At 42.5% G+C, this 11,569-nt stretch overlaps 1 protein-coding gene across 1 annotated transcript; it reads right to left on the reverse strand.

Moving 5' to 3' along the window:
- Positions 1-137: 137 nt before the first annotated feature.
- On the reverse strand, positions 138-11,569 carry lyrm4 (LYR motif containing 4). The gene is made up of 3 exons (XM_056293386.1): positions 11,387-11,569; positions 5,776-5,896; positions 138-638 (listed from the first exon to the last, which is right to left on the reverse strand). The coding sequence occupies exons 1-3, from the start codon at positions 11,470-11,472 to the stop codon at positions 579-581; spliced, it is 267 nt and encodes an 88-aa protein (XP_056149361.1). The 5' UTR covers positions 11,473-11,569; the 3' UTR covers positions 138-578.

Raw genomic sequence — 11,569 nt, forward strand, 5'->3', positions numbered from 1 at the left:
GTGTGGCCATGTGATGGGACGTGTAACCGTTGACGGGCCATTTCACATCACAACAGGGCGCCTTGTTCAAATCTACACCCACGCCTTTCTTCCAAATAATCCACACAAGCCCTTCACACAAACACCTCTCAACAACCTGGGGGGCCATCTGGCTTTTATTAGAAATATACTGCAACCACAGCACACAGGACTAGAACATGGAAGGAGCTGAAGTACCAAGACGACATGGAAGGATGGCGGCGGCGTGTCCAGCCAGCTCCACACACCGGCGGCGGCGTGTCCAGCCAGCTTCACACACCGGCGGCGGCGTGTCCAGCCAGCTCCACACACCGGCGGCGGCGTGTCCAGCCAGCTTCACACACCGGCGGCGGCGTGTCCGGCCAGCTCCACACACCGGCGGCGGCGTGTCCGGCCAGCTCCACACACCGGCGGCGGCGTGTCCAGCCAGCTCCACACACCGGCGGCGGCGTGTCCGGCCAGCTCCACACACCGGCGGCGGCGTGTCCAGCCAGCTCCACACACCGGCGGCGGCGTGTCCGGCCAGCTCCACACACCGGCGGCGGCGTCTCCAGCCGGCTTCACACACCTCGGTCCTCCACAATGGTCCTCTGGCTCTTGTACAGCTGACCGACGGACACCTGCCAACACAGAGACAAGACAACAGTCCACGATACCACAACCAATACTCAATGCTCACATGGTTGCTGAGGATGCTGTTTGTCCACTAATATATATATATATATATATATATATATATATATATATATATGTATATGTATACATTTATTTATTTTTTCTTTTCTGAAACCGTCAACGGTGGTGTAAGTGCTCAACTAACGAGGAGCAGAATATCAACACAGACACCGGACACAAGGTTTTAATGCATGGCAGCGCAGGTCTCGTTCATGCGTCGTGCACCCGTCAGCGGCCAATGTGGTCAAACAAAGAATATATATATATATACATACATATACATATATACAAATATATATACACACACACACACATATATATATATATACACTCACTGGCCACTTTATTAGGTACACCTTGCTAGTACCGGGTTGGACCCCCTTTTGCCTTCAGAACTGCCTTAATCCTTCGTGGCATAGATTCAACAAGGTACTGGAAACATTCCTCAGAGAGTTTGGTCCATATTGACATGATGGCATCACCCAGTTGCTGCAGATTTGTCGGCTGCACATCCATGATGCGAATCTCCCGGTCCACCACATCCCAAAGGTGCTCTATTGGATTGAGATCTGGTGACTGTGGAGGCCATTTGAGTACAGTGAACTAATTGTCATGTTCAAGAAACCAGTCTGAGATGATTCGAGCTTTATGACATGGCGCGTTATCCTGCTGGAAGTAGCCATCAGAAGATGGGAACACTGTGGTCATAAAGGGATGGACATGGTCAGCAACAATACTCAGGTAGGCTGTGGCGTTGACACGATGCTCCGTTGGTACTAAGGGGCCCAAAGTGTGCAAAGAAAATATCCCCCACACCATTACACCACCACCACCAGCCTGAACCGTTGATACAAGGCAGGATGGATCCATGCTTTCATGTTGTTGACGCCAAATTCTGACCCTACCATCCGAATATCGCAGCAGAAATTGAGACTCATCAGACCAGGCAACGTTTTTCCAATCTTCTATTGTCCAATTTTGGTGAGCCTGTGCGAATTGTAGCCTCCGTTTCCTGTTCTTAGCTGACAGGAGTAGCACCCGGTGTGGTCTTCTGCTGCTGTAGCCCATCTGCCTCAAGGTTCGACGTGTTGTGCGTTCAGAGATGCTCTTCTGCATACCTCGGTTGTAATGAGTGGTTATTTGAGCTACTGTTGCCTTTCTATCAGCTCGAACCAGTCTGGCCATTCTCCTCTGACCTCTGGCATCAACAAGGCATTTTCGCCCACAGAACTGCTGCTCACTGGATATTTTCTCTTTTTTGGACCATTCTCTGTAAACCCTAGAGATGGTTGTGCGTGAAAATCCCAGTAGATCAGCAGTTTCTGAAATACTCAGACCAGCCCGTCTGGCACCAACAACCATGCCACGTTCAAAGTCACTTAAATCACCTTTCTTCCCCATTCTGATGCTCGGTTTGAACTGCAGCAGATCGTCTTGACCATGTCTACATGCCTAAATGCATTGAGTTGCTGCCATGTGATTGGCTGATTAGAAATTTGCGTTAACGAGCAGTTGGACAGGTATGCCTAATAAAGTGGCCGGTGAGTGTATATATACACTACCGTTCAAAAGTTTGGGATCACCCAAACAATTTTGTGTTTTCCATGAAAAGTCACACTTATTCACCACCATATGTTGTGAAATGAATAGAAAATAGAGTCAAGACATTGACAAGGTTAGAAATAATGATTTGTATTTGAAATAAGATTTTTTTTACATCAAACTTTGCTTTCGTCAAAGAATCCTCCATTTGCAGCAATTACAGCATTGCAGACCTTTGGCATTCTAGCTGTTAATTTGTTGAGGTAATCTGGAGAAATTGCACCCCACGCTTCCAGAAGCAGCTCCCACAAGTTGGATTGGTTGGATGGGCACTTCTTGCGTACCATACGGTCAAGCTGCTCCCACAACAGCTCAATGGGGTTCAGATCTGGTGACTGCGCTGGCCACTCCATTACCGATAGAATACCAGCTGCCTGCTTCTGCTCTAAATAGTTCTTGCACAATTTGGAGGTGTGTTTAGGGTCATTGTCCTGTTGTAGGATGAAATTGGCTCCAATCAAGCGCTGTCCACTGGGTATGGCATGGCGTTGCAAAATGGAGTGATAGCCTTCCTTATTCAGAATCCCTTTTACCCTGTACAAATCTCCCACCTTACCAGCACCAAAGCAACCCCAGACCATCACATTACCTCCACCATGCTTAACAGATGGCGTCAGGCATTCTTCCAGCATCTTTTCATTTGTTCTGCGTCTCACAAACGTTCTTCTTTGTGATCCAAACACCTCAAACTTGGATTCATCCGTCCACAACACTTTTTTCCAGTCTTCCTCTGTCCAATGTCTGTGTTCTTTTGCCCATCTTAATCTTTTTCTTTTATTGGTCAGTCTCAGATATGGCTTTTTCTTTGCCACTCTGCCCTGAAGCCCAGAATCCCGCAGCCGCCTCTTCACTGTAGATGTTGACACTGGTGTTTTGCGGGTACTATTTAATGAAGATGCCAGTTGGGGACCTGTGAGGCGTCTGTTTCTCAAACTAGAGACTCTAATGTACTTATCTTCTTGCTCAGTTGTGCAACGCGGCCTCCCACTTCTTTTTCTACTCTGGTTAGAGCCTGTTTGTGCTGTCCTCTGAAGGGAGTAGTACACACCGGTTTAGGAAATCTTCAATTTCTTAGCAATTTCTCGCATGGAATAGCCTTCATTTCTAAGAACAAGAATAGACTGTCGAGTTTCAGATGAAAGTTCTCTTTTTCTGGCCATTTTGAGCGTTTAATTGACCCCACAAATGTGATGCTCCAGAAACTCAATCTGCTCAAAGGAAGGTCAGTTTTGTAGCTTCTGTAACGAGCTAAACTGTTTTCAGATGTGTGAACATGATTGCACAAGGGTTTTCTAATCATCAATTAGCCTTCTGAGCCAATGAGCAAACACATTGTACCATTAGAACACTGGAGTGATAGTTGCTTGAAATGGGCCTCTATACACCTATGTAGATATTGCACCAAAAACCAGACATTTGCAGCTAGAATAGTCATTTACCACATTAGCAATGTATAGAGTGTATTTCTTTAAAGTTAAGACTAGTTTAAAGTTATCTTCATTGAAAAGTACAGTGCTTTTCCTTCAAAAATATGGACATTTCAATGTGATCCCAAACTTTTGAACGGTAGTGTATATATATATATATATATATATATATATATATATATATATATATATATATATATATATATATATATATATATTCCTGAACTACATAATGACAGAATTTGCTGAGTGGTGACTGAAAAAGACTAAATAACTCAGTCCCCCACAACCACTTCCCTACTACTACTACTACTACTACTACTACTACTACTACTACTACTACTACTACTACTACTTTTGGCTGCTCCCGTTAGGGGGCGCCACAGCAGATCATCTGTTTCCATGTCTTCCTGTCTTCTGCATCTTCCTCTGTCACACCAGCCACCTCCATAAACCTCCTCTTTGGCCTTCCTCTTCTCCTCTTCCCTGGCAGCTCCATATTCAGCATCCTTCTCCCAGTATACCCAGCATCTCTCCTCCACACATGTCCAAACCATCTCCATCTTGTCTCTCTTGCTTTGTCTCCAAACCGTCCAACCTGAGCGGTCCCTCTAATATACTCCTTCCTAATCCTGTCCTTCTTCATCACTCCCAGTGAAAATTTTATCATCTTCATCTCTGCCACCTCCAGCTCCACCTCCTGTCTCTTCATCAGTGCCACTGTCTCCAAACCATATAACATAGCAGGTCTCACAACCATCTTGTAAACCTTCCCTTTAACTCTTGCTGGTACCCTTCTGTCACACATCACTCCTGACACTCTTCTCCACCCACTCCACCCTGCCTGCACTCTCTTCTTCGCCTCTCTTCTGCACTCCCCGTTACTTTGAACTCATACACCTCCGTCACCTCCACTCCTTGCATCCTCACCATTCCACTCTCCTCCCTCTCATTCATGCATAGGTATTCTGTCTTGCTTCTACTAACTTTCATTCCTCTTCTCTCCAGTGCATACCTCCACCTCTCCAGGCTCTCCTCCACCTGCACCCTACTCTCACTGCAGATCACAATGTCACCCGCAAACATCATCATCCATGGAGACTCCTGCCTGATCTCGTCCATCAACCTGTCCATCACCATTGCAGACAAGAAAGGGCTCAGAGCCGATCCTTGATGTAATCCCACCTCCACCTTGAACCCATCTGTCATTCCAACCACACACCTCACCACCGTCACACTTCCCTCATATATATCCTGCACCACTCTTACATACTTCTCTGCCACTCCCGACTTCCTCATACAATACCACACCTCCTCTCTCGGCACCCTGTCATAAGCTTTCTCTAAATCCACAAAGACACAATGTAACTCCTTCTGGCCTTCTCTATACTTCTCCATCAACATTCTCAAAGCAAACATCACATCTGTGGTGCTCTTTCATGGCACGAAACCATACTGCTGCTGCTGCTGATCACCTCTCCTCCTCTTAACCTAGCTTCTATTACTCTTTCCCATATCTTCATGCTGTGGCTGATCAACTTTATACCTCTGTAGTTGCTACAGTTCTGCACATCACCCTTGTTCTTGAAAATCGGTACCAGTATGCTTCTTCTCCACTCCTCAGGCATCCTCTCACTTTCCAAGATTGTGTTAAACAATCTAGTTAAAAACTCCACTGCCATCTCTCCTAAACACCTCCATGCCTCCACAGGTATGTCATCAGGACCAACTGCCTTTCCACTCTTCATCCTCTTCATAGCTGCCCTCACTTCCTCCTTGCTAAGCCACTGAACTTCCTGATTCACTATCCCTACATCATCCAACCTTCTCTCCCTCATTTTCTTCATTCATCAGCCCCTCAAAGTACTCCTTCCACCTTCTCAGCACACTCCTCGCTTGTCAGCACATTTCCACCTCTATCCCTTATCGCCCTAACTTGCTGCACATCCTTCCCAGCTTGTGGATAATATGCGGATATAAATATGTGGATCATAAGTCAGATTTCCCCCCATCAATTCTCATAGCAGCTAAATAAACAGAGGCCATGTGGGACCTGTCTCTTGACGAGGGCCAGGCTCTCTCTGGCCTGGTTCAACAGCCGGTCCAGGTTCTTCGGGTTCTCCTCATTCATGTTCTCCCGAAAACCATCCTGAATTCGGCGCAGGGCGTAAGTTCTGCAATGCATTCAGATAAGAAAGTGAGTTTGTTTTAAAACACTGAGGTTTTATGTCTTCTAAATCTTTTTTTTTCCTTCAATTTTTCTCCCCAATTGTACTTGGCCAATTACCCCACTTTTCCGAGCTGTCCCAGTCTCTGCTCCACCCCCTCTGCCAATCTGGGGAGGGCTGCAGACTACCATGTCTCCTCCTCCGATACATGTGGAGTCACCAGCCGCTTCTTTTCACCTGACAGTGAGGAGTTTCACCAGGGGGACGTAGCACGTGGGAGGATCACACTATAGGGACTACGGCTCTGTCTGGAGCTGCGCCCGAGCAGGAAACACCAAGGGTGGTCATACAGGACACAGAAGCAGGGCAGGCTAAGCTAACTGCTCACCCACGCTGACCAGCAGTCTGACAGTCATCCTGGTGTTCGCTGTCTTGGCCAGTGAATTATTATTTTTTTGACATGTTGGATATATGTGTTTTTGTAGTTTGGATATATGTGTTCTTGTAGTTTGGATATATGTGTTCTTGTAGTTTGGATATATGTGTTCTTGCAGTTTGGATATATGTGTTCTTGTAGTTTGGATATAAGTGTTCTTGTAGTTTGGATATATGTGTTCTTGTAGTTTGGATATATGTGTTCTTGTAGTTTGGATATATGTGTTCTTGTAGTTTGGATATGTGTGTTCTTGTAGTTTGGATATATGTGTTCTTGTAGTTCGGATGTGTTCTTGTAGTTTGGATATATGTGTTCTTGTAGTTTGGATGTGTTCTTGTAGTTTGGATATATGTGTTCTTGTAGTTTGGATATGTGTGTTCTTGTAGTTTGGATATATGTGTTCTTGTAGTTTGGATGTGTTCTTGTAGTTTGGATATATGTGTTCTTGTAGTTTGGCTATATCTGTTCTTGTAGTTCGGATGTGTTCTTGTAGTTTGGATATATGTGTTCTTGTAGTTTGGATATATGTGTTCTTGTAGTTTGGATATATGTGTTCTTGTAGTTTGGATATGTGTGTTCTTGTAGTTTGGATATATGTGTTCTTGTAGTTCGGATGTGTTCTTGTAGTTTGGATATATGTGTTCTTGTAGTTTGGATGTGTTCTTGTAGTTTGGATATGTGTGTTCTTGTAGTTTGGATATATGTGTTCTTGTAGTTTGAATGTGTTCTTGTAGTTTGGATATATCTGTTCTTGTAGTTCGGATATAAGTGTTCTTGTAGTTTGGCTATAAGTGTTCTTGTAGTTTGGCTATATCTGTTCTTGTAGTTCGGATGTGTTCTTGTAGTTTGGATATATGTGTTCTTGTAGTTTGGATATATGTGTTCTTGTAGTTTGGCTATACGTGTTCTTGTAGTTCGGATGTGTTTTTGTAGTTCGGATATATCTGTTCTTGTAGTTTGGATGTGTTCTTGTAGTTTGGATATATGTGTTCTTGTAGTTTGGATATAAGTGTTCTTGTAGTTTGGATATATGTGTTCTTGTAGTTTGGATATATGTGTTCTTGTAGTTTGGCTATACGTGTTCTTGTAGTTTGGATATATGTGTTCTTGTAGTTTGGCTATATCTGTTCTTGTAGTTCGGATGTGTTCTTGTAGTTTGGATATATGTGTTCTTGTAGTTTGGATATATGTGTTCTTGTAGTTTGGCTATACGTGTTCTTGTAGTTCGGATGTGTTTTTGTAGTTCGGATATATCTGTTCTTGTAGTTTGGATGTGTTCTTGTAGTTTGGATATATGTGTTCTTGTAGTTTGGCTATACGTGTTCTTGTAGTTTGGATATATGTGTTCTTGTAGTTTGGCTATACGTGTTCTTGTAGTTTGGATATACGTGTTCTTGTAGTTTGGATATATGTGTTCTTGTAGTTTGGATATATGTGTTCTTGTAGTTTGGCTATACGTGTTCTTGTAGTTTGGATACGTATGTGTTCTTTTAGTTTGGATGTGTTCTTGTAGTTTGGATACATGTGTTCTTGTAGTTTGGATATATGTGTTCTTGTAGTTTGGATATTTGTGTTCTTGTAGTTTGGCTATATGTGTTCTTGTAGTTCGGATGTGTTTTTGTAGTTCGGATATATCTGTTCTTGTAGTTCGGATATAAGTGTTCTTGTAGTTTGGCTATAAGTGTTCTTGTAGTTTGAATGTGTTCTTGTAGTTTGGATATATCTGTTCTTGTAGTTCGGATATAAGTGTTCTTGTAGTTTGGCTATATGTGTTCTTGTAGTTTGAATGTGTTCTTGTAGTTTGGATATATCTGTTCTTGTAGTTCGGATATAAGTGTTCTTGTAGTTTGGCTATAAGTGTTCTTGTAGTTTGGCTATATCTGTTCTTGTAGTTCGGATGTGTTCTTGTAGTTTGGATATATGTGTTCTTGTAGTTTGGATATATGTGTTCTTGTAGTTTGGCTATACGTGTTCTTGTAGTTCGGATGTGTTTTTGTAGTTCGGATATATCTGTTCTTGTAGTTTGGATGTGTTCTTGTAGTTTGGATATATGTGTTCTTGTAGTTTGGCTATACGTGTTCTTGTAGTTTGGATATATGTGTTCTTGTAGTTTGGCTATACGTGTTCTTGTAGTTTGGATATACGTGTTCTTGTAGTTTGGATATATGTGTTCTTGTAGTTTGGATATATGTGTTCTTGTAGTTTGGCTATACGTGTTCTTGTAGTTTGGATACGTATGTGTTCTTTTAGTTTGGATGTGTTCTTGTAGTTTGGATACATGTGTTCTTGTAGTTTGGATATATGTGTTCTTGTAGTTTGGATATTTGTGTTCTTGTAGTTTGGATGTGTTTTTGTAGTTCGGATATATCTGTTCTTGTAGTTCGGATGTGTTTTTGTAGTTCGGATATATCTGTTCTTGTAGTTTGGATGTGTTCTTGTCGTTTGGATATATGTGTTCTTGTAGTTTGGATATATGTGTTCTTGTAGCTTGGATATATGTGTTCTTGTAGCCTGGATGTGTTCTTGTAGTTTTGATGTGTTTTTGTCTTTGTGTTGCACTGCTGTGGGCTGGGGGAAACGATATTTCATTTCATGTGGACAGGTGCATGGAATGAAATGACAAATAAACGTTCCCGACCCCCCCCCCCGAACAGGCATCCCAACTGACCACAGGAGGCACTAGTGCAGCGACCAGGACACATACCCACATCCAGCTCCCCATCCTTACACATGGCCAATTGTGTCTGTAGGGATGCCCGACCAAGCTGGAAGTAACACGGGGATTCGAACCGGCAATCCCGTATTGGTAGGCAATGGAATAGACCGCCACGCTACCCAGATGCCCATTATTTCCTCTAAATCTTTGATGGGAAGTGACAGCAAGCTCCTCATGCTCTCTGCTACATGCTAATGTCATGTAGCAAGAATAAACACATGCTAATGTCATGTAGCAAGAATAACACATGCTAATGTCATGTAGCAAGAATAAACACATGCTAATGTCATGAAGCAAGTATAACAAATACTAATGTCATGTAGCAAGAATAACACATGCTAATGTCATGTAGCAAGAATAACACATGCTAATGTCATGTAGCAAGAATAAACACGTGCTAATGTCATGTAGCAAGGATAAACACATGCTAATGTCATGTAGCAAGAATAACACATGCTAATGTCATGTAGCAAGAATAACACATGCTAATGTCATGTAGCAAGAATTAACACATGCTAATGTCATGTAGCAAGAATAACACATGCTAATGTCATGCAGCAAGAATAACATGCTAATGTCATGTATAAAAAATAAACACATGCTAATGTCATGAAGCAATAATAACAAATGCTAATGTCATGTAGCAAAAATAACACATGCTAATGTCATGTAGCAAGAATATCACATCTCAATGCTACGTACAACCCACATATCCACTCACTGTCATAGAAAGAAAAATGAATAAATGTAATAAGAAATGTTTGGAGATAAATAAAACTTAAGACAGGTAACACAACTCTTCATCGTGACTATATCTCTTGATAATCACACTTTGTGCGTCTTCTTGACCTGTGTAATGTTTGTACTGTGTTTGAGTTCCATGCTCACACTGTTCCACAGTTTTACCCCACTGAGTGAAATGCCCCTGCTCTCCACAGTTGTACCAACACGTCATTTCTTGAAGTTTAATTTCCCTCTCAGATTATGTTCCCTTCTCTATGTGAGAATACTGTTGTATAGTACTGGGTAGTGGAGTGTTTCTTGTATAGTACTGGGTAGTGGAGTGTTTCTTGTATATAACTGGGTAGTATAATGTTTCTTGTATATTACTGGGTAGTAGAGTGTTTCTTGTATATTACTGGGTAGTATAAAGTTTCTTGTATATTACTGGGTAGTAGAGTGTTTCTTGTATATTACTGGGTAGGAGAGTGTTTCTTGTATATTACTGGGTAGTAGAGTGTTTCTTGTATATAACTGGGTAGTAGAGTGTTTCTTGTATATTACTGGGTAGTGGAGTGTTTCTTGTATATTACTGGGTAGTAGAGTATTTCTTGTGTAGTACTGGGTAGTACAGTGTTTCTTGCTGTGAACATTATGTGTGCTGTGTTAAATTCTACTAAATCCCTGAACTTCAAGGTGCTTGACTTTAAAAGCAGCTTGTTGGTGTGTTCACCATATCCTACATTATTACCTGTCCTTGTGGCTCTTTTTTGTAGTGTACATAATGGTTGTGGGTTGGTGTAGTAGATGTTATCCCACACCCCCACACAGTAGATCAGATATGGTAAAACAACAGAACAATACAGAGTGTACAATGATTTATGGTCCAGAATGTGTCTTGCTTTCCCCACATCTGGAGATACACCAACCGACAGCTCCCCGCCGCTCATTCAGAACACATGCAGTACACATTCAGAACATATTCAAAACACATCCAGAATACATTCAGGACACATCCAGAACCCATCTAGAACACATTCAGGACACATCCAGAACATATTCAAAACACATCCAGAATACATTCAGGACACATCCAGGACACATTCAGGACACATCCAGAACACATGCAGGACATATCGAGAACATATTCAGAACACATGCAGTACACATTCAGAACAGATTCAAAACACATCCAGAATACATTCAGGGCACATCCAGAACCCATCCAGAACACATTCAGGACACATCCAGAACACATGCAGGACACATCGAGAACATATTCAGAACACATGCAGTACACATTCAGAACATATTCAAAACACATCCAGAATACATTCAGGGCACATCCAGAACCCATCCAGAATACATCCAGGACACATCCAGAACATACTCAGGACACATCCAGAACACATTCAGGACACGTTCAGTAGCCACAGAACGTTGAATCAGTTCATCTGGACACAACGTTAATCCAGATGATGTAATGAAACGTTTCTCTGAATAAACGTCATCAGGATTAACGTTGTGTCCACATGAACTGATTCAACTTCCGGTGATTTTCTTACCTGGATTCTTGAGCATGCATCAAGACATATTCAGCAGTATCTATATAATGGAAACGTACCTGTAATTATACGACGGAAATTTCTTGCTTTCCTTGACGAGCATTCTGTACAAAGCAATAGCCTGACTGCGAGCGGAGGACGCCATGCTGCTCCTGCCGCTGCCGCTGCCGCTGCTCCTGCTGCTGCGTCTTCGTCGTCGTCTTCTTCTTCTTCGTCGTATTCTTCTTCTTCTGCTTCGTCGT

The sequence above is a fragment of the Lampris incognitus genome, chromosome 14, assembly GCF_029633865.1.
Source record: "Lampris incognitus isolate fLamInc1 chromosome 14, fLamInc1.hap2, whole genome shotgun sequence".
Classification (NCBI taxonomy): domain Eukaryota; kingdom Metazoa; phylum Chordata; class Actinopteri; order Lampriformes; family Lampridae; genus Lampris; species Lampris incognitus.

What these genes read in the sequence shown, in the direction of transcription:
- lyrm4 (XM_056293386.1), bottom strand. Translation starts at nt 11,472, where the DNA reads ATGGCGTCCTCCGCTCGCAGTCAGGCTATTGCTTTGTACAGAATGCTC. An exon ending in TTTCCGTCGTATAATTACAG is followed by an intron (nt 5,897 to 11,386) that starts GTACGTTTCCAT and finishes AATGCATTGCAG; the next exon opens with AACTTACGCCCTGCGCCGAA. An exon ending in TGGCCCTCGTCAAGAGACAG is followed by an intron (nt 639 to 5,775) that starts GTCCCACATGGC and finishes CTGTGTTGGCAG; the next exon opens with GTGTCCGTCGGTCAGCTGTA.